Source organism: Gouania willdenowi, chromosome 9 (assembly GCF_900634775.1).
Source record: "Gouania willdenowi chromosome 9, fGouWil2.1, whole genome shotgun sequence".
NCBI classification, from domain to species: domain Eukaryota; kingdom Metazoa; phylum Chordata; class Actinopteri; order Blenniiformes; family Gobiesocidae; genus Gouania; species Gouania willdenowi.
The window spans coordinates 27,404,091-27,428,487 of NC_041052.1; the positions used below are offsets into that span (position 1 = coordinate 27,404,091).

The 24,397-nt window shown below is 41.1% G+C and overlaps 1 protein-coding gene across 6 annotated transcripts in view; it reads left to right on the plus strand.

Annotated features, from left to right (window-relative positions):
* The first annotated feature begins 10,081 nt into the window (after positions 1-10,081).
* Positions 10,082-24,397, plus strand: part of LOC114469285 (paxillin-like) — a 54,827-nt gene continuing 40,511 nt past the window's right edge. For 4 of the 6 annotated variants that reach the window (XM_028456632.1, XM_028456633.1, XM_028456635.1 and 1 more), the window contains exon 1: positions 10,082-10,261. In XM_028456632.1, the coding sequence (XP_028312433.1) occupies positions 10,249-10,261 (13 nt within the window). In that variant the 5' untranslated portion in view covers positions 10,082-10,248. Of the gene's footprint in view, positions 10,262-21,644; positions 21,791-24,397 lie in introns of those variants that run through there. The other 2 variants (XM_028456634.1, XM_028456636.1) reach the window with 1 other exon arrangement.

A 24,397-nucleotide genomic window follows, 5' to 3' on the forward strand; every position in this document is an offset into this window, starting at 1 on the left:
CTAGTTTCCATCATCTGGTCTAGACCCATCACTTCCACAGACAACAGACAGAATAAAGCTCAGTCAACATGGGAACATGGGATGCACTTATTTATTGAAATGTATATTAAATGATTATTTAATTTTCTGTAATTTTATTTTTTAGGAGATGTTTTTAATTGTTTCAATAATTTAGAGACTTAAGGAACAGATTGTTATAATGGTTTGCGGAGGTGAAAGAAGAGGGTGAAAAGAGACGTGCTGGTGACGTGCTGGTGATGTGCTGACGTATCGATCATTTCCTGTTTACACTCTACCGCTGCTTGCAGCGCTCTACTACTGTGTTCTGCTAACTCTAATCAAACTTGTTGTCATTGATATTTTAGCCTTGAAAACACTTGTTTTAATTTTTTACCGTAGAGTTAAACGTACGAAGGTTAAGTAAAAAGCAATCTCGCCTCTTATAGGCAGTGTAATCTCCTTTAAACTTCCTTTTGTCCTTAGCTTAGCTTAGCTTAAATTTAGCACCTATGGCTTCTCTCTCCTCCCCTCCGCTCTCCTGCCCAGTGTGTCAGATGTTTAGTTACTCCTCGTCCTCCTTTAGGGACAATGGTAGTTGCATAAAGTGTAGCGTACTGTTAGATATGGAGGCGAGGATCAACAATCTGGAGAAGCGGTTCCGCACCCCTGATACCAAAACCGAAGCTAGCAAGCAGGACCTAGCCAGTGCGGACCGTGCTAGCTCTAGCTTAGCCTCCCCCCCGGCCAGCAATGAGTGGGTTACTGTCCGTGGTAAGCATAGTCGAAGGTCAAAAAGCCGCTCGGGACACCACCATGTTCACGTCTCAAACAGGTTCTCCCCCCTCCGTGAGGACAACACACTCACCGGGGAACAAACTCTGATAATTGGCGACTCCATAGTGAGAAACGTGAAGCTAGCGAAGTCAGCGGGCATTGTGAGGTGCATCCCAGGGGCCAGAGCGGGCGACATAGAATCAAATCTAAAGTTGCTGGCAAAGAGTAATCGTAAGTTTGATAGGATAGTCCTCCATGTCGGCACTAATGACTCCCGACGTCGTCAGTTGGAAGCAACCAAAGTGAACATTGAATCAGTTTGTGCTTATGCTAAAACAATGTCGGACTCCGTAATTTTCTCTGGTCCCTTACCAAATCTGACCAGTGATGACATGTATAGCCGCATGTCATCATTTAACCGCTGGCTATCGAGGTGGTGTCCAGAAAACGAGGTGGGCTTCATTGATAATTGGAGATCCTTCTGGGGAAAACCGAACCTGATAGGAAGAGATGGAATCCATCCTACTTTGGAGGGAGCATCTCTACTATCAGAAAACATGGCACAGTCACTGTTATGACATCTCATGAATGAGACCATGTTACAGAGGGGGAGTCCTCCACGCCCCTCTGCGCTTGCCTTAGGACAGTTTCCCTCCCATTGCTATTATCATAGCTGTGTTCATCGCCATGGCAACTGTTGTGATGGTGGTGAATATTATTTTATGGAGACGGTGTCTGTCCCTCGACCCATATTTCACAATGATTTTAACATAAAATCAAATAAAAGAGCTATCAATTATAAAAATCTGAAAAAAATTTTAATCTCAAATCTAGAAACACCAAAACATAAAACCATTAGATGTGCTCTATTAAATATTAGATCACTGAGATCCAAATCTCTACTAGTAAATGACCTTATCTCAGAAAATAACTTTGATTTATTCTGTTTAACTGAAACATGGCTGTATCAAGACGAATATGTTAGTTTAAATGAAGCCACTCCTCCCAGTCATTTAAATACTCATATGCCACGAGACATAGGCCGTGGAGGTGGTGTAGCAGCTATTTATCATTCCTCTCTCCTAATCTATCCTAAACCAAAGGCCAACTACACTTCCTTTGAAAGCCTGGTTTTAAATTTATCTCATACCAAATCAAAAACCTGCCAGCCAGTCTTATTTGCGATAATTTACCGTCCTCCAGGCCCTTATTCTGAATTTCTATCAGAATTCTCTGAGTTTATATCAAACTTAGTCCTCAGTTCTGATAAAATACTGATAGTAGGAGATTTTAATATCCATGTTGACAAAGATAGTGATAGCCTGAGCTCAGCCTTTATGTCCCTAATAGACTCAGTTGGCTTTTTTCAAACTATTAATGAAGCTACTCATCGTTTAAATCATACTCTTGATCTTGTTCTAACATATGGCCTTGATATTAATGAACTAAAAGTCTACCCTGAAAATCCTCTGCTATCAGATCACTTTTTAATATCTTTTAACATTATATTAGAGGATCTCGCACTGTGCAATAAAATAGTTACGAGTAGAAATCTGTCCAATAGTGCTGTGGCTAAATTTAAAGAGGCCATTCCTGCTGCCTTAAACTCAGTGCACCATCCAATAAATAACTATGATATTAATTATAACCCCTCTCAACTGGATCTGCTTGTCGATAGCTCTGCTAGCCTACTAAAATCTACCTTGGACTCAATTGGCCCATTGAGGGGAAAAAACTATTAAACGAGGAAAGCTCCGTGGTTTAGCTCTGAAACTCACACACTCAAACAAACAACCCGTAAATTAGAGAGAATGTGGTGCTCCAATAAAACAGAGGAGTCACGAATACTCTGGCAAGAAAGCCATAGTAAATACATGACAGCCTTACGACATAGTCGATCTACATACTATTCCTCACTAATTGAAGAAAATAAAAATAATCCGAGGTAACTTTTCAGCACTGTAGCCAGGCTAACACAAAGTCAGAGCTCTATTGAGCCCATGATTCCTTTAGCCCTCAGCTGTGAGGACTTTATGTCATTTTTTAACGATAAAATTCATAAGATTAGAGATAAAATTAGCCACTCCCTGCCTTCACCTGGGCCTGCTGTACCATTAAATGTAAATAGGCCTAACCTAAACTGTTTCACACATATAGGACTTCAGGAACTTAACTCTATTATTTCATCCTCCAAACCATCGACCTGCCTTTCAGATCCGATCCCAACTAAGCTGTTTAAAGAAGTTGTTCCCCTGGTCTGCCCATCTTTGTTGGAGACAATAAATATATCCCTATCAATAGGCTACGTGCCACAGTCCTTTAAAGTAGCTGTAATCAAACCCCTTCTCAAAAAACCTACTCTTGATTCCAGCACTTTAGCAAACTACAGGCCTATATCTAATCTTCCTTTTATTTCAAAGATTCTTGAGAAAGTTGTGGCGGCTCAGCTCTGTGAATTTCTTCAAAACAACAGCCTGTTCGAGGACTTCCAGTCAGGTTTTAGAGCTCAACACAGCACAGAGACTGCTTTAGTTAAAGTAACTAATGATCTACTCTGGGCTTCAGATGAAGGACGACTCTCAGTGCTGGTTTTATTAGATCTTAGTGCAGCTTTTGACACTATAGATCACTATATTCCACTAGAGAGATTAGAGAAATTACTTGGAATCACAGGGACTGCCCTAAACTGGTTTAAGTCCTACCTATCTGATAGGTACCAGTTTGTACACGTGAATAATAGGTCTTCTGTGTACACTAAAGTAAGCTACGGGGTTCCTCAGGGCTCTGTGCTAGGTCCAATCCTCTTCTGTATCTATATGCTCCCCCTTGGTAATGTTATGAGAAAATACTTTGTTAACTTTCACTGCTATGCTGATGATACCCAACTGTATGTATCAATGAAGCCAGGTGAGACAAATCAGCTATCTAAACTTGAGGCCTGTCTAAAGGACATTAGGGCCTGGATGGACCAAAATTTTCTTCTTCTCAACTCAGACAAGACTGAGGTCATTTTACTGGGCCCACGACACCTTAGAGAAACCTATGCTAGCCTAACTACCCTAGATGGCATTACTCTGGCACGAAGCACAACTGTTAGAAACCTTGGGGTTCTATTTGATCAGGATTTATCCTTCAACTCTCACATAAAACAAACTTCAAGAACTGCCTTCTTTCATCTCCGTAACATTGCTAAAATCAGATCTATCCTGTCTCAGGGCGACGCCGAAAAACTAGTCCATGCTTTTGTTACCTCTAGACTGGATTATTGTAATTCTCTTTTAGCAGGCTGCCCGAGCAAGTCGCTTAAGACACTTCAGCTGGTTCAAAATGCTGCAGCACGTGTACTGACTAAAACTAGGAGAAGAGATCACATTACTCCTGTATTAGCCTCTCTGCATTGGCTTCCCATAAAATATAGAATAGAATTCAAGATTCTTCTTCTCACTTATAAAGCCCTAAATGGACAGGCACCAGTCTATCTCAAGGAGCTTGTAGTGCCATACAATCCCCCCAGAACACTACGCTCTCAAAATGCTGGACTACTCGTTGTTCCATTTGTCTCTAAAAGTAGTATAGGAGGAAGAGCTTTCAGTTATCAGACCCCACTTCTCTGGAACCATCTACCAACCACGGTTCGGGGGGCAGACACCCTCTCTACCTTTAAGGTTAGGCTCAAAACATTCCTCTTTGGTAAAGCTTTTAGCTAGGAACCAGCTCATAGCTCATAATTAAGATGCAATAGGCATAGACTGCCGGGGAGGGGGTCTGGCATGCTCGGTTGGAGAGAGGTTGGAGAGGGCGTTAAGAGAGAGGTCATTTAGGCTAGAGAGGGACCGGAGAGGGTCCCATTCCTCTCTCAAACACTCCCTCTATGTCTGCTTCTTCCCTTGTGTGTTTGCTCCTGTACTCCTTCTGGCTTTTGTCTTGCAGGTCCGTGGGATCCTTAGTGTGGAGTTACAGAGTCTCAACAACTCTGTCTCCACCCTCTCCTCTGCACACACCCAACACAGCATAACGTGGATGGCTGTTCATCATAGGAATGGGATCCACACAAGGTTCCTGCTGCTTAACAGAAGGTTTTCCTTGCTGCCATGATGAATTCATGTTGGGTGTGGGATACAAATGTATGTGTATATACGTATATATGCATATGTGTGTATCCATAAAATGAAGAGTCCGTCCTTAAGACTGCTCTACTGTAAAGTGCCTTGAGATACCATTGGTTATGATTTGGCGCTATACAAATAAAGATTGATTGATTGATTGATTGCATAATAAAGGTGATTTACTTGAGTCATCACTAATTTCAGATTGTTTTTAAGTCTTTGTATAAAAATACTTTAACAGGACAACAATGATGTGCAGAGCTGCAGTAATGTTGGCTTCATACAATAATAATAATAACAACAACCACTGCACACACCACCAGAGAAGCTTCCAGTGAATAATTTACAAATAAAAAAAAGTTCACTGATGGTGACATTGAGATCTCAATGTCATCAGTGAACTTTTTTTTTTTCTGTAAATTATTCACTGGAAGCTTAGATATTGTGTTACAAAGATATCAAAGTTTGTTGTTTTGAGAAGAGTCATATTTATGATTAAAAGTTATGATTGTATTATATTCTAAAGTTTAGGATTATCTGGCTCGTCTTCCTTTCTTTCTGTTCACAGCATAACTTTATATTTAGTTCTACACAATGTGTTTACAGCTAATTTTACTGATTATTGTTACACATTATCCTGTATGTGCATTATATACAGTATAAATGTGTAGATTTAACCAACTGTTGGAGAAACCATTTTATTAAATACAAAGCAAACGACATGCAAACAGAAAAACAGGTAGAAATAGTTTATTTAAATTATGAAATTAGTGAGTTGTTAAAGTGCTGAGGTGCAGCGGAGGGTCTTCTTCTGCAGAGACGAGATGATGAGGGGTCAGCTGTCATAATATTCCCATCCTTGTACTTCCAATGTTTAAATGTTTTGTTTTTAAGGTTCATGTTACATTTTGCAAAAGGTTGCACTTTATTTCTGGCTTATTGATTTTTGTTTGGAAAATTATTACTCTTTCTTTCAGACATTTCATTTATTTGGGCTTGTATTTGTGATGTTCTGTTTTTGGTTACATTTAGATGAATAAATTAATACACAACACTTTGCTCCCCAAGACACTTTGTTTGTTTTCATTCTACAGAGTTTGTGAGTATGTGTCCCAGAACACTGAAACACCATATATATATATATATATATATATATATATATATATATATATACATTAGCAGCAGTACAATGTCCAATTTCCATTTTTTTCTGGGTTATATAATAGCCAACTACATGTGTCCTGTCCACAAAATACCAGTAATATGTTACACATTTGCAGCAGTAAAATGTCCCATTTCCATATGTTCTGGTTTATATGGGTTAATATACCAGTAATATGTGTTTATATGTATATTTATACCCTCGGAAATACCCGGACCTGATGATGAGCTGCTACACTCCGTTACTGTCCCGCTGTCGGCTGAACAAAGAGAAGTCCTGACGGTCATGTTGTCCTCTTCCTCCTCGAGTTCTCTGTGGTGTTGTTCATATATAGTGTATATATATATATCAGGTAACGCCAACTCTGAACTTTTCATCGGCTAACGAGCACTTCTGACACCGCTATCAATGCGGAATGCAGATGTTTACATGCCGTAAAGCGTCGCGCGGTACCAACGTCATCACATTTTGCGCGCGGGTCGAGTCGAGTTGTGCGTGCGCATGTGCGGCCAACTGTGCCAGTCTGGCACCATCGGGCCGTTACCCCCCCGTGGTGCAGTTCACACTTACGCAGGCCAGACAATGGCCCCCCATGGTTTCACACATGCACAGAGCTGGTTAGGAACGGCCCTGGTTGCCAGTGTGAGTACACCCTAACTTCTTCCAAGTCCCTGAGTGCATCACATGGCTGGTCAAGGCCTACTTCCAGGACCTTCAGTTCTGTATTAGAGTACAGGCCACTACAACTGCCTGGCAGCACCTCGAGCTAGGTATAATGGCAGGCTGTACCATCTCCCCACTGGCGTTTACCATGGCAATGGAGCTCATTATTCGAGCATCCCGATGGGTGGTTGGAGGAGAGCGGTTGAAGAGCGGGTTGCGTCTTCCTCCAATCAGGGCATACATGGATGACATGACGACAATAACAACAACAAACGCATGTACCAAACGCCTGCTGAATAAACTCCAGGGAAACATCAAATGGGCACGGATGGCGATTAAACCCAGCAAATCCTGCAGTATATCCATTGTCAATGGCCAGCTCATAATGAGAGGTTCCATGTCAACAATGAGCCAATACCAACAGTCCTGGAGAAGCCTATCAAGAGCCTTGGTCGTTGGTATAGTGCTGAGCTCAAAGACTAGGGGCAGGCGGAACAAATCCGGCAGGACATAATTGGTGGCCTTAAACAGATCAACAGCACTGCTCTCCCTGGGAAACTGAAACTGTGGTGCTTCCAGTTTGGGCTGCTACCCCGTCTCATGTGGCCACTTTCCATCTATGAGGTCACCCTATCCCAGGGCAATCGCCTAGAGAGACTGGTGAATGCCCAATTGAGAAAGTGGCTTGGACTGCCAAGATGCCTCTCCAGCATAGGCCTGTACAGCAATGGAGCCCTCTCTCTGCCAATCTCAAGCCTTGTGGAGGAGTACAAATGTTCCAAAACTAGGCTGGAAATGACTCGCACAGAATCCCGAGATCCAGTCGTCAGAGGTGCTGCCCCAGCTCTAGTAACGGGAAAGAAATGGAAGCCATCTGCAGCGATAGCGGCGGCAAAGACTGCCCTTAGACACCGGGAGATTGTGGGAAGAGTCCAACATGGCAGAGGGGGCCTTGGCTTGAAAGCAACAATGCCTAGATAGCAATAGGCTACTCCAGCTGAACGGCGGCAAATGGTGATAGAGGAGGTGCGTCTCCAGGAGGAAGCAGCCAGATGTGCCAAGGCAGTCTCCCAAGCGAAGCAAGGTTGCAGGATGAAGTGGGAGTGTGTGGAAAAGAAGAAAATCACTTGGAACGATATTTGGAGCATGGAGTCTGGTAGGCTGAGTTTCCTGATCAGATCCACGTATGATGTCCTGCCCTCTCCAAACAACCTACATCTCTGGTATGGAAAGGATTCAGGCTGTCTCCTGTGTGCAGCCCCTGCAACCCTCAAACACATCTTGTTGGGTTGCAAGACCAGCCTAATTCAGGGAAGATGTACCTGGCGCCACAACCAGGTGTTGAAGTGCCTGGCTGATAAAATTGAGCAAAAAAGGGTAACCACCAACGCTATGCCTCTAAATGCACAAACTATTTTTCCACGGAAGACTTTCATCCAGGAAGGGGAGAAACAGAGGACCAAGCCATCACCTCCAGACTCAAGCCCACTGAATGCAGCCCGGGATTGGGAGATGCGTGTAGATCTCAACCAGAGGCTGACTTTCCCAGCTGAAATTGCAAGGACCAACCTGCGCCCAGACCTCGTCCTCTGGTCCAAGTCCTGCTGCTGCGTCTTCATCGTTGAGCTTACAGTCCCAAGGGAAGAAGCCATCGATGAAGCATTTGAGCGGAAGAGGCTGCGGTACACCAACCTAGCAGCTGAAGCAGGGGGGCGGGGCTGGAACGTGAAGGTTTGGCCTGTGGAGGTGGGATGTAGAAGCTTTGTAGCTTGTTCCACCACAAGGCTACTGAAGGAAGTAGGGCTTAGAGGACATACCCAACGGAAGGCATTAAAAGAACTTGCCACTGTAGCAGAACAGAGCAGTCACTGGCTGTGGCTGAAACATAGGGATGCAACATGGGCTGGTAGATGATGGCAAGAGATGATGGTGGATTATGATCGCTGGGCGCCACATGCAACGTACACCCAGGTTTGATCAGCCTGTGGTGGGTCAACCTCAGCAGAGGGTGTATTGTGTTAAGTGGCCGAAACACCCAATGAAGTCGGGGCACACAACTGACAATGCGTTGTAGTGGGTGGCGCCCTGCGATCCTTACTAAACTTTCACCCCACCCAAAAGTACCCCAATTGTCGTGCTGAATTTTAGGGATTGATAACATCTAGTCCTATAAAGAATCTATCTATTTAATTATTTACGTCGATATCTATCTATCTATCGTTCTAATTATCTTAATTATTTATCTATCATATAATTATCTATCATATAATTATCTATCTATCTATCTTCCTTCCTTCCTTGGGCTTTTATTTTGACGCTTTTACTCGAGTCATAGACATCATAATACGTAGATGCCGCATCGACTGCTGCCGCCCACTAGAGCAGTGCGTCAACAGGGCGGCCATCTTGGACCGGTAAAAATAGCTTATTATTATTATTATTATTGTTATTATTATTATTGTTATTAATAATAATAAGAAGAAGAATAATAATAAGAAATATTGTTTATTATTAATATTATTTTTTTTGTTATTGTATTATAGTTACTGGCTTCTTATAATATTTTGTTTCTATTATTATTATTATTATTATTATTATTACAACTACTATTGAAGGAATGACTCAGGTGGAGGTTAGAACAGCTTTTATCAGTTCAGCAGCATCACACGGATAAAGATACAAAGCGCACCAACACAATATATAGGGCGTAAAACCACACCTCCTACCCATCAACCCCTTGGGTGAGAGAACAGTCCCCAAGTGCTCACCACACTATCACTATTACTATTATATCATCATCATTAATTATAGCCGAAGAACTGAAATATTCGAGGATGTGGGTGTGGAGATTGTGTTAAGTGGTATAACCAGCATTTTAAATATATCCAAGCACCTTGTATCATAGCTACATGTGTGACGTTTTTAAAAAATTAAACAGTTTGGAAATCGGTTCAAAATTCAACGAATAATTCTACTTAGTGATTGAGAAATACCTCTTTCTGTCGTAATGTCCATGTACCGCTGCCTCCACCACCACCGGTCCAAGATGGCGGCGCTGTTGACGTGTCCCTCCACAGTCGATGCGGTGTCTATGTATATAATGTCGATGCTTTTACTTTTGGTCACGTGACAGTCCTTATTCATGTCTTAAACAATTACGGTAAAACAAGAAAAGGAAACCCTTTTTCAAGCAGTTAAAACACCGTAACCCATTAATCCATACTTTGTTAGAGAAAGACTCAAACAACATCCAGTGAACACTAAAATACAAACACTAGTAATGCTATCTGACCTCTTAACGTCATTGTGTAGTTACACAATTTGAACACGAGATGTCGTTTTATCCCATAGTTTAGTACAGCGTGCTCTGGTGAAAGTACACATGCACGGTACACGTTGGGGCGCGTTCACGAGAACGAACCCCTGACCAACTTCCAGAGCAGCTTCAGAGGAAAAGTTTGTAGAAGGAAATCTGGACTCCGTAAACAATCCAGAAGATCACTCCGGGAGAAAACTGACGAAGACCACAACACATTAACCGCTATGGACGATTTAGGTAGGAAAACACGCTGTTATTTACTTTAAATATAACGTCTGTATACTTCTATGATTTATTCAATGTCCTCATTGAGGGGCGGGCGGCAGGGTGGAGGAGGTGAGTAGGTTATGACGGGGTAAAGCATTGTACAGCCGTGTTTTTTATGTTTCATAAAGGTTATTTTACTGTAGCATTGAATGATCGCACAACTGAGGTTGTGAGTTTAAGGTGAGTACCTTAAACATTGTGAGAATTGCAGTGAGTTAACGGCAGAATACCAGTGGAGCCTTTAAATCCTCTCGTTTTTCATCGCGATAGCAAAAAAAACAAAAAAAAAATCACAGATACACCTTTTTCTTTTTTTTGTAATTACCACAGTGGCTATTGTCCACCTTTCGTTTAAACAAGCAGAGTGTCCTATTGTTACCGTCCCAGCTCCTGACCTCAGACTATTCATTCCTGCTTTGAAGAGTGAAGTCAACAGGCCTCCACTTCATTTAGCCTCCTCACTATTTAGCCTCTCACTGCAGCTCAATCTGTGTGTCAGTCAGTGAAGTCATTCAATACAAACCACACAGAGTAGGAGAGATATCTGCAAAAAAAAAAAAAAAGTTAATTTCAGTGGTTACTAGTTAATGTGTTTGCTAATATGCAGTGAATATTAATATGAGAATGCTGTAAAAAAAAAAAAAAAAATGACAATTTCAGTTGACAGATGTTTCTCTGTAAATGCAGTTTGTTTAGTCATTAGTGAGGATGCAGGATGGATTATGCCCCACGTTTTAGACAAATGTGACCAATGACAACACAATCTGTGACTCCCCTGCTACAAGGCCAAGAAGACTTTGTTGATCTTTACCAGTTAGAGCATCTTCTCTGGGAGCCAACAGCTATACCTATGGTGTACTCAGAAGCCATGACCCAAAAAGTTTGCAGACAGGTCAATCTTTAGTTTCTGGTGAGGTTACATGGCCTTGTTACATAGTCCTCCACAGGCTTTGACAAAGTCTCTGATGCAGTCTGAACTCCGGAAATGTGTCAATGCTGCAGGTTTTGCAAACATAAAGGCTTCTCTTCCAGTATCTCACATGCCAGTCTCTGCCTGAGCAGGAGTTCCCGAGAGTTAACCATCATGGCTGTTGGTACTGGTCTGCCTCGCTTCCCCGCTAACAACCCATGAAAGGTGCCTACCAGAGTTTTCTTCCCAACTCATTGAGTGCCCAGTCAATATCCTTGTGTGCATCAGATGTGCCACTGTGTGAAGTACTGATAGTGGCACCCCTGCAACCTCAATAACTCTGCCTCAGTTAAAGAATATGGTTTCCATCAAAGCCATTTGCCATGCAGGACCAGGGGCCTCACAGGGCTCTACACTAACTTTTCCAGTGGTGGCACTGGTGCAACCAACTTTTTCAGTTGGTCGCACCAGCACAGAATTTGATTGCACCCTTGCATAGCCATGCGTGCTGATGAATAGTTGACTTAACTGGCGTACTGTAGTTTGTATGAAGTAAAGATTGACATTGACTTGAGATATTTGCAAAAATGTTATCAGGTTTTAGTGACAGTATTAAGTTTTTTCTGCAACAAGCAGTGGCTGAAATAACAGGTAATTTATTATTATTATTATTATTTAATTTTTTTTTGCAGAAAGGCTGTACTTGAATTAACTTAACAGTAGCATAACCAATTTAGCATCTGCATTGCTTCACCCCATGGAAATAAAAATTCAGAGGGTCCAGCTCTTATAGTGGGGTCTCCTAACCCTCTCCCCTGGTCAGGGGTCTGCAATTTTTACTCTACAAGGAACCCTTTAACCTCATCTCACCTGGATTAAAGTCCTCCTGAAGCCAAAAAAATACCTTCTCAATGAAGACAATACAGTGAATTAAATTATATACAGTTAAAATTATATGGAATAATGTTTGATCTAAATTGATTTATATTGATCATGTAAATGGAAACTTAAAAACAGTTTAAAATAAAATAAAATGAATTGACATCAATAAATAAAACAATATCTTGCATCTTGAAATTCTTATGCATCTCAGTTTACACAAACTCAGTGTTATATAAAAAATATTTTTTATTTAGTAAATGTATTTGAAAGGCTACAAAAAGTAACTTGAATTTGATAACACATGATCATGTGGTCATCACATGCTAATTGATCATTTCTTGCCACACATAAAGCATGCATATTTAACCAGCACATTGGCGGTTAAACTAATCTGTTCCCACACAATTAAAATCTCTATTTACTTCCAGAATAATGTTTTTGTTGGTTAAGTTATCTTACCAGGGATTTAAAACTTAAGGTTAGTCACAGGTGCAAGGAAAGGTAGTGGTCTGTAGAGGTTTAGGAGGTGAAGTGAAGTAGGGAAGGTGCTGAGTCATTGCACAATGTGATTTTTAAGTTAACCAATTGTTATATTTTGATTTTGTTTGTCATTAATAGCCTCTGTAAAAAAATAACTGTTTCAACAGTTTTTTTTTTTTAAATTATATGGAGCCATTACAAAGAGTCAAAGAGCCGCAGGTTGCAGAACCCTGCCCTGAGAGAACCACAGCTGAACATCTGGCCTGGCATCATAGTCCATCAGTTCTGGTCCCTCCATGCTGATTCTGATGAGCGTGTACGCTCTCAGGGCTGACAAGTTTCAGAAAATGACAAGAGTGAGACTTTAGTGACCTGATGCGTTTCAGTGAAAAAAATGTTTTAACATGGCTTTGGCCCGTTTTAACATTGAATTCTACCTTAAGACTGATGTCCTCACCTCCATGCCAGCGGCTCTCCCTGCACTGTGGGTTCCTAATGCTAGTTTTAATTAACCAGAAATTAGAAATGAAAACTAACAAGAATTTTGACAAAATACATTTATTTGTCAATATTTTATTTCAAGCAACTCTCCATCATTTAGCTGGGAACATGTCTCATGTTGTAGGTGTTTGTCTCAGATGTTGATGCCTTGATGACAGAGGCAGGGGGCTCCCATTTAAAACACTGTGGCCCAAGGCAGTGCTACCTTTACCTCAGCTCTCCTTGTCTGCGACGGAAAGGAGGTCATTAAAAAGCAAATCATGTAAATGTAAAAAACATTAAAACATCAAGTAATTTTTGATTGAATGAATGTCTTAGCAGCAGACTCAAGGTCCATAGTTAGACACTATTACATACCAAAATAATCATAAAAACAGTTCAAATGAACATTAGATTAGACAAGGCATTTGTTTCATTTACTATGTATTTATGCTGATTTAACCTACAAGTGCAATTCAGCTACTAGCAGTGTTCATAACACTGGTAGTTAGCTGAATAAGAGTTTTAATTAATTTAAGTTAATGTCTAGCACAGACACACACGTAGGAGTGGGCGATATGGGGAAAAAAAATCATATCACGATTTGTTCTTTGTAAAATCACGATCACAATACGATTTAATTCATTCAAATCATTTAGACTATTTTATAGTTATTTACCAATAAAACAAACCAATTCTCTTACTTAAAATCATTGCCTTAAAGAGATAAAAGGAATAAAAGATAATTTAAGACAAGGTAATTTTCAAATATTTAAAAAAAATGTATGTAAGCAATTTATCAAACTGGTTCCAAGTACAGTTAACATCAAACAAAAGGGCTGACATGTTCTTATATTCACACACAGTGTTTTAACTTTGTTTAACTAAAGTAGTGTAGCATTAGCATTAGCAACACTTAACGCTACATAACGAGGCAGCATATCTGTCTAGTAATTTCTACTTGTTATTGAGGTTACACACTCATATTAATAAAATCCTACTTAAAGCAGTGTTTGAACGCCTATTTTCAGACAGTTTAGACAATAATACCCTTTACAAGATAAAACATTACTGTTTTGGTTACATTAGGCCTGGGTGATTTGAACCAGTATTCACATCTCTATATTTTTCCTCAAAATGGCAATAGGCAATACAAACCATTTATTTTTTTTTTATTTTTTATCACTTTTGACTTTTTCCTTCATTAAGGCTGAAATGTGATTCAGTTATGTAGTTTTGCTTTTTTCAGGGCAGCTCTGAGTTGTTGAAAGTCATTTTTAAAGTAAATCACATTCAGGACACTGTCTCTTTAAGAGTGTGGAAACATCCTGTTAGCTTCTGCGGCAGCAGATCTCTGCTGAGGAGCGACAGAGAGTTAGAGAAGAGAAACACATGCAATGTTTCGTCAAACGTCTCTCAGTGTTTAACACTCAGAACTGATAGAGTTACAGACGGACAGACATCTGTACTGAGCCTCTGACAGACAGACACTAACACAGCTGACTGTGTGTCCGTGCACTGGGGGGATGGGGGGTTAGTTTTTTAGATGAGTAAATTAACACTATAACACACACACAGAGCAATATAAACAGTGAACAAAATTAGGTAGTTACATACCATCTCAGACAGCGTCTGAGTTCTAGAAACGCTTTCTTTCTGAAAGCATGTCGACGACTCGGTGCATGTTGTGTGAGGTGTCAATAGAGACCAGATCATCAAAACCCGCCTTACGTTGCTCCTGATTGGTTCATTATTGTGTGATGCCTGCCGTGGTTGGTTAGATTTAGGCACAGGGAGACATGGATTGGTCTGTGATTGGTTGTCTCGGTCAGTCAATCAGAGTTACTCGAGCTACTGCAAGCCGCGAGGAACAAAGTTTATTATCATGAAAAAAATAAAGAGTACTGAATGGGGTAAATATAAGAGTGAGAAATATCAAGTGAGAATGCGTCAAATGCGACTGTCACACAAAGCGTGAGGCTTGGCAGCTCTGGCTCTATCGCTGAGCTCAGCACATTTTTCCTTTTTACTTCTGTCCTCAATGTGAGCGCGCTCTCAGCGAAGCGCTCGTTATGTCTGGCTCTGTTCATAGTAGACCACACGCACTCCAAAAGAGCACGTTGGTGTTTATACTGCGCATTCACTGTTGCATTACCCGCAGCCACCGTCTCCTCGGCTCACCCGCAGCGCGTAGCGAGAGATAGAGAGAAGTGCACTCTGTGGGACTTGACAAAGCGCTCAGCCGCTCCGTCCAAAACAAGGTCACCCACACGCACTCACACAGATGCGACCAGATAAAATTTTCTCTCGCACACATTGAAAATATACGACCATTTTGGTCGCAGTCTCGAGCCCTATCTCATGTACCGTATGCTCAAAAACGTGCAAAGTCCACGGCAAAATCATGATGTACAGAAACTGGAGTGAGCATGGAAATGTGTGGTCTTTCATGTCAAGTCCTGAGGTGGCGTACGTACGTTTCTACATAGTTGATGCTTTAGATTCTAAGGATTTATTAGACACACTACCAAAATAATACAATACATTCACACATGAACTTCTGAGCTGCTGTTGTCCTGTATCATTTACACATTTTTAGTGAGTTACAGTTTATATATATATCTGTCTAATCTGTGTCAGTGTTGTTCACTACCTGTCAAAGGCAGCTTACTTGAAGCTCTATGAGCTGGGATCTCCTCCAGGTGATCAGATGTCCTCTGAGTAACAGACACTTACATCTGTCCAACCATCATTAGCAGCATCACACACACACACTTCAACAGACTGATTACTGTGACCGACCAACCGGTGGGGTGTGTGTGCGTGTGTGCATGCGTGCGTGTGTTGCAGGCAGGATCGTACCGGGCAGAGGCGGCGGGATTGACGTATTGAGAAAAGGACTTAACTTATAGAGGGTTTAATACCAAAGCATTTTCCACTGAGTCACATTTATCTATTACACATTCACAGCCTGTTTGATGATGAGATGGAGACAGAGACAAAAAATTAAGCCTGATGTGCGCGATCAGACTGTCATATTTTGCACTTATTATTATTATTATTATTATTAGTAGTAGTAGAATTTTCCCCTCTACCTTAATCCGCTTCCCACTCACACAAGCTAAGCATTCAGCGAACTGTGTGTGCCTATGTTAATGTTGAATCATCTCCGTCTTACATGTTGCTGTTGGTCTAAAACATCTCTTCTTTCCTGTGTTACTGCGGGTAAGAGCGCAGCTTTTTCTGATGACGATGAGGGGAATCCCTGTGACGATCTCATTTCAATATGATTTACATATGTAAATGTGGGTGTGGACAGGGAGGGCACACGTGCGCTCACATCCGCACTTATTCAGATGTTCAAATGATTGGTGCGTGGATCCAGTCTTACGCACAGATTTAAACATCTGAATTTTTACGAGAGTACGCCTGTCTCTTGATGGAGACACCATTTATACGTAAGTCTTTGTAGATGAGGCCCCAGGTCTTTGTGGATGGAGTCTCAGCCAGTTCCCTGCTGCCCTAATGACTCTGCGACCAGTGACATCGACAGGTTGTTGCACATGCGCAGATTGCAATTGCAAAGGGGTGTATTGCCACTACGCACACATTTACGAGAGGGTCTCCAGTTCAAGTATTACCAGGGGCCAACACTGGGATGTTGAACAAGTCCCTTAACCCTAGCTGCTCACCGACTGCTCCTCAGGGATGGGTTAAATGCAGAGAACAAATGTTGTATATGTGTAAAAACATATATATATGACAATAAATAAAGGTAAAAGCCCTGATTCTTCTTCCTCTCCTTTACTTAATCAGTCAAGGCTTAATTTACTCTGAATCTATTTCCAGCCTGTATTGACTACACATTGACTGTATTGGCTTCACCTTTTTTGTTGTATCTTACGTATCATTGGCCCTTCACCTTTGACACAGAACCTCGGAACTTCTAATTTTGTCCTTTTAGTTTTGAACAGCTGTTCTGTCAGCTATATTTACTTTATCACTTTGTAATGCATCAGTGTTTTCACTAGTCAGGTGTCAGGCAGAACTATCATTGTGTTCATTGCAATAATGATTGCAAAATTGATTTGGTATTCATTTTAGGGGTGAAATCCCTCTGGTACTATATGTGCAGGTCACATTATATGCTGCTGTGGTAAGCCTCTGAAAGGAGCGATTGTGGCCTGGTGAACAGCATGCTGTGTTGGGGGGAGGCTGTAAAGGAATTTTCAACATCACTGTGTGTCAGGGACCAAGGCCAAATGCTCACTGGGTTATGACTCACCTCCTGCTGCTGCTCCAGGCTGCGTGTCTGCATCAGAGGGGGTTGCTGGTTTCTTAATGTCCCACTATAACTCCAGTCCCACCCCACACAGTTAGTGATTGTTTAACAAAAAAAAAAAACATCTTAAGAGTCTAAGAGTGTGTGTCTGTATCTTGCTCCCAGTGCATGGTGCGGCCACGGTTGCTAGCGACATAGACGGTACCCGCACTTTTTAAAAATGTCCACTACACCCAATACTACACCACGTCCTCAAGAGCAAAAACGCTTGCAAAAGTACAGACATCAGTGGGAATAGGCACAACCTTTGCTGGACTGTATCAGTGGACATGTTGACAAGGCAAATTGTAAAATGTGTCGGTGAGTGTTTTCAGTGGTGCACTGGGATATCAGACTGTGCATTAGGAGAGCAACACTAGTACATACACGTAAGAATGTAAAACGTGCAAGCGTCAGAGTCACAGTTCATATGTTTATTATCTTATGTCTTTCTAAAGAAAGCAAACACAATGGGCCTGTACTATGAAGCTGGATTCAGAGGTGTCCCGATCCGATATTGTTATCGGATATCGGTCCGATATCAGCCAGAAAACAAATATCGGATTTTATCAGCCTGCATCTAAAATCGCTGATATAAGCTCTCAGATAAAATTTTCTGCTCCAGCACTTCTGTCCATAGGTGACTGTGGTTCACACTCCAACAAAGTAACCTACTGATGCTGACTATTGTTCTCTGTTTGAGTAATATCACTTGATCAAGCCTTTTCTAACATTCTACACTACAAAATAAGTAATAAAAGTATGTATGATTTGTGCCGCTATCATATTGGATTAATATCGGTATCGGCCGATACGCAAGGTTGCAATATTGGTATCATATCGGAAGTGAAAAAGTTATATTGGGACATCCCCAGCTTGATTTCCTCCTATCGCTCTAACTTAAGGGATATATATATATATATATATATACATATATATATATATATAATGTCTCTTTAAGCCACATTTCAACCCGACGGTATTCACATCCATGCACATGCATGTCAAATGATCTGATGCGAGTTATAATTATGACGAGCAGCTTCATGTGCGCTAAACACTACGTTCTTTTTTTTTTTTTTTCTCTTGTCTGCACATGCTGTCAAAGGTCAACACTACAAGAAGTGCAATCATTATGAGACAGCAATGCATGTTTTTTTATTGCAATAAAATACATTTATTTATTTTATTGCTTAATTGTGACCATCACCAGCCCTCCCTAAGGAAGGGTAAGAAATCTTTTATTATAGGGAGGATATAAAAAGGGAGAGCAGTGTTACACCTAGGGGGAGGGGGAGGGGAAAGGGAGCAGGGAGGAGAGACTCAAGGTAGGAAATAGAAAGGGTGGGGAAGAATAGATTGTTTTCCAGTGAGGGTGAGATGTGAAATTGTAGAATATATTGTGCTTATTATGTTGTGTAATCAAGCCAGTATAGTGACAAGTGTGAAGCTTATCTGTAATGGTGGTGGCTGTGGACAGGGGGAATGAGTGAGTGGTAGTACCTAAAGCAAGTATTTGGGATTAACGTGTCTAAAGTTAAGCCCAGTATAAGTTTTATCCCACATCCCAAGGCGCGCCAGTGCATCGTATACCAGTATATGTGCAAAAAAACGCAGGAACTGCCCCAGGCCCGCAGATGCAGCCAGGCCAGCAGAAAGAGTGGGGGCCAGGGACCCCCAGGCCACCCTCCCACAGCCGAGCAACCCCCCAGACGCCCCCAAGATCCCAGGCTGAGAGGCAGCCACCACCCCCCACACACACATCCGAGGAAGCCCCAAGCAGCCGAGCACCCAGCGCATCCCGCCACCGACCCCAACCCCCAACCCCTGATTAGTAATGCTCTCAGTATATTAATGATTAAATAATAAAGTCTGATCTGGTTTAATTATAGGAAATCAGAGAGATATTTATGAATCATAACTTCATGTAACTCATTATCAGATATAAAATAAACTAGATTCAGCGCCAGTAAAAACACAATTGGAGTTATTGTTGCTTTTCATATGCTTTTTATTTTTTTTTAGATAAGAATTCATTATAAATGACGAAATAGATAAATTATATACAATAACACTAATGGAGTGACCCATATGCACACACATGTAATATAAAATATCAGCCCATGAACTCTTTGAGTCAGCAGCTAGTGTAGCTTTTTTTAATGTGTTAATGCTATTACTGAAGCAGATTCTAGTGATGATGTATTCAATATAATTTGTGTTTGTAAAGAACCGGTTTACACCTTAAGTTGGGAAATGTTTCATTTATTTATTGTTTTTATTTGTCGTAATTTGCCCCAAGCCAAATTTAAAAGATTATAGCAACATAGAGCAAATAATTGTACGATTTGTCATCCGATTAGTCGGTTAATTGTTTCAATAATTAATGACTGTTGACTATTAAAATAGTCGTTAGTTGCAGCCCTAGACTCTATACCTTTGCACTAGCATTGAGATGGCAGCATGCAAAGGCAAAAGTAAGCAATAAATATTGTAAATACAGTACGCTGACTAAAATGCCATATCTAAAGGGCGACCGTGGCTCAGGTGGTAGTGGGTCGTCTTCTGATCGAGAGGTTGGGGGTTCGATCCCAGTACCTGACTATGTGTCGAAGTGTCCTTGGGCAAGACACTGAACCCTAAGTTGCTCCCAGTGGTCGACTAGCGCCTTGCATGGCAGTCCTGTCCCACTGGTGTGTGAATGTGAGAGTGATTGGGTGAATGAGCTGATATGTAAAGCGCTTTGAGACTGCTTCAGTGTGGTGATAAAGTGCTATATAAATCAAGTCCGTTCCGTTTATCTATTATGAAAATAACTAGCTTTCATGTTTTAGGCTTGTCAGTCACTGAGGCCTCTGAGTTCCCTGGTTTTACCCCTTGACCATGTTTGCACTTTTTTATTTATGTTAATTTATTTTACTTTTAAATGTGACCAGAGATGGCTTGTTTTAAGATTCACTAGGATTTAACTTAAGTTAATTGATATTATTTATTAGGGGGCCAAGCCCGCTGGTCCTAGGAACCACGTATGCTTACATCCTAGGACCAGAGGTGCTAGGAACCCTATTGTATTCGTTAGGATTATTATTAGGGGGCCAAGCCCACGGGGTCTGGGGAACGCATATGCTTCCTAGGACCAGCGGTGCTAGGAACCCTATTGTATTCGCTAGGATTATTATTAAGGGGCCAAGCCCACCGGGCCTGGGGACCGCATATGTAAGCAGACGCGGTTCCTAGGATCCCTATTGTAATCGTAAGGATTTTTATTATTATTATTTTTATTATTATATTTCCCCCGGTAAAAGTGGTGCTGCAGGCTAAACCGTGCAAGGAGGGTAGGTCCAGACGCCCCCCCCGCGTACTATGGATGCAAAAACTCACATATGTCCGTTAGCATGTGGCGCTATAACCAAGGTCAACGTGTTTTGGCCTTAACTCCAACACTGTTTGTTGCATATTCAAAAACTTCATATCCACAGGTTCCTTGAATAGCACTGAATCACCTGTGCTAGGACTTTTCTCGGAGTAAAATCGCAAAAACTGAAAAACCTACTTTTTTTAATTACTCCTTGGGATTTTGTCCAATCAGCGTGAAACTTGGCACGTACAGTCTTCTGTTGAACCTGATCTAAAGTTCAGCAAATAATTTTATTCGGGCAAAATATGCCTAAATTATTAATGAGTAAAGTTTTCTAGCTAGCTATAAAAACGTGAGCTGGTGCATATCTCGGTCAAATTAAATGCTATCAACACCAAATCTGAGATCCTTGGTTGGCATGTGACTGTGACTGGGGGTTTCCACTGGATACATCTCCACTACAGTTGAACGACTGTGACGTCATGAGACAGAGCAGTTCTCACGATATTTATATAATAACGCAGTTAAAGGTACGTGTTATAAATGCAACAATAAACAGATAAACAGGTCAGTGTTCCTAACAAAGGAGTACAACAAGGTTGTAATCTCTGGATTTGTCATAGCCACATTTTTTTAGCAACAGCCAACAGAGAAGAGATAAAACTACACCAGTAAAACATGAACTAAATCAAAGTTGCTGCAGTTTACAGTGCAGTTACAGTATGAGTGAAAACAATATAGTGAATGTGATTTTTTTTTTACACATTATGACGTTTTGGTGATGTAGTTACTTGAAATTTAATCTGAAGTGTTTTATTTTGAAAAGTAACCCTATATTTTATTGTGGAATATGTGCTTCATTTCCTGTTTAGCTTCATTTGCTCTGTGCTGATTGGTGCGTCGCGCTCCAGAAATAGAAGCCCTGTGTATATCTGGCGCAGGGCATCGGACTACAGCAGCTGGGAAGGAGCAGACACGCATCGCAGTGGACCCAGTGGAAATTAACACATAGACTAAAGTGGAAACCTATCAGCTCCGGTGACGCGGCGGTGATGTAACGTGTAACAGGTTTAATTAATACTATTTTGCTATGATGTGTAATATATGGCAATGGACTAGATCAGAAGATTTAATTTCAGCTCTGGTAGGGAAGTGGAAGTGGTTAAAGAGACACAGACACAGGATTGATATGCTGCAGTGAATTATATTATGTGATAAATATTTACAAGTATTTACAATTTATACAAAGTAGTTGAAAATGTCCAATAGTCCAACATGTTCAAAGTATTTATATCCAACAATTCACCCATACAAGGAGCAGCGCTTACTGAGACCCAGAAGCGGTTGACTCACAAAGAGCAGTCCAGTGAGTGTGTGTAGATGGCTACAGCGCCTCCTACCGGATTGGTAGAACTCACACGTTGTGTCCTTCGATCATTAGGCTCACAGCCTTCTAGCTCACCATCGAACCTGGCCAGTTCACTTGTGATCTAGTCCCTCTAAGACAGCGATCTATGTCCACAGCGGTAGAGGCAACTATAGTTGACCGGCTCCCCCACACACGCTCGTATACCAACAGTGCGGCCATGTTTAAAGGGTAACGTCATACTATGACATCATCGCGCACCAATCTCATGGGACTGAGACTAAGTCTCGTGATAATTTGAACGGCAAAGTGGGAGGGGGAGCAGCAGAGTGGAGCAGCAGAGTGGCTAAGATGTTTGCAGTGAGGTCCTAAATGTTAACTGTGCTTACAACGCATACCAAAGAATTCAAGTGGTTAGTGTGTCTTTGTGTTACCAGATGAGCTGTCATCCCTCTATGAGAGCTGCAGAGTTTGTGCATACCAGCCCTGAACCAGTTAATGGTTATAGTTGCTTGGCCAGAGATAAACTGGTAGCTGTAAATCAGTGCTCCTTCATTAGATCCACACCCATCCTGTTCTGGGTATGGGGAAGGGTCGGACCTCATTTCAAATGGAACGCAGCCTGCCCCACATCCTGAGGAAACAGTTGAGGAAAACAATGAGCAGAGTCATTGCTGTTTGCCAGCCCAGCAAACACTGGTGAAGTCCTGCAGCGAGGTCATCGGACTCCTCTGCCAGATCCTGCTTTCCTATATATGCCTTTCTTAGTCAGGGCCTTGTAACTATTGATAGCAGTGAAGCTGGTTGAACACTACAGGATTTAAAATTAATGTTTTTTTTAAGTTGGTGATACCTAACATGCAGTGGTGGCTGGTGACAAATATTCTTTGGGGTGCTGATCATGTGACAATACATTTATCTCCCTAGTCCAGTATAAGAATTCAAATCAACAACTATAATTAAACAGTAATGATTTAATCTCCTTCTCAAAATCACCAGTTCCACAGATAAGTAAATTAACAATTTTCAATTGTATAATGTTGCATGCATGCTTTAGAAAGAAAGGGTATCAAATACAATAGTCACCAACAATCGAAAAGTATGATCAGCTGAATCTATATGCATCAACAGTGTGTGTGAGTAAGTGATGTTAGTGTTTCTAAGGTGAATGTAATATGATGAGTGAGTGGAGGGATGGACAGTTGTTATTTGCTCTCTGTCTTTGAGTGCATCATTTCTCAATGACTGGTGTCACCAAATCAGGGATGTCTTGCGTTCGTTGATTTTATAGCATCAGATGGAGGCAATCATCTGATGCCATAAAATTTCTTAGGAAATATTTTATCATCTTTAAAGTAAAGAAGCACCTCTCTGATATGACTGTCATTTTTGAGGACGTTAAGGAGATTTACAGTTTCTGTAATGGAGAAAGAACAACCTCCCTGATAATAGTGGGGGAGGGAAACAGGGAGGAGAGACTCAAGGTAGGAAATGGAAAGGCTGGGGAAGAGTTGATTATTTTGAAGTGAGAGTGAGATGTGAAGTTGTAGTTGTGCATATTGTGCGTATTGTGTTGTGTAATCAAGTAGGGCTGTGCAATATGGCCTTTTTTTTTTTGATACCTCAATATTTTCAAGCTATATCACGATATACGATATATATCTCGATATTTTGCCCTTGCCTTGAGATGATGCTTTGATGCAAAAAATCGAACCAGATGTTTTTTTTTTTGTGATGTCATTGGGATTTCCCCTAATTATTATAGCATAGCGTACCTGTTAGTTAAAATGACACCTTTATTAACAGAGGTGTAGAGAACAATATAAAAATGTATAAAACAAATTATGTGAATTCATGCGCGTTTTTAAAAACAACTTCAGCTGACCAAAGTGCTGTACAGTTCTTTTTTAATTATTACAGTTAACTCAATTAAACTCAATCAATTATTTATTTATTATTACTGACAATTGTAACTTTATCAGATACAAAATATATAAACATTTGCCACTACTAGCACACTCGCACACGCATGCACAGACACATGCGCTGTAATCATTACCTTCTGAGGACTGTCCCTTTAAGGGAGCCATGGTAACATGAGGTCAGAATTGAGTCAGACCTGTCTTCTTTTCGATTTGTACAGAGTGCATGGATGGAGCTTTATGTTACCGTCCCATCTAAAACAACATATAAGCATTGTTTGATCTTCCCCTGCTTACAATAACGTGCAGTGTGACGGTAACGAGTTGTTTTGAGTCATGTTTATAAGGTTATCCACCCACGGAGACCTCAAGATCTCTACAGCGCAC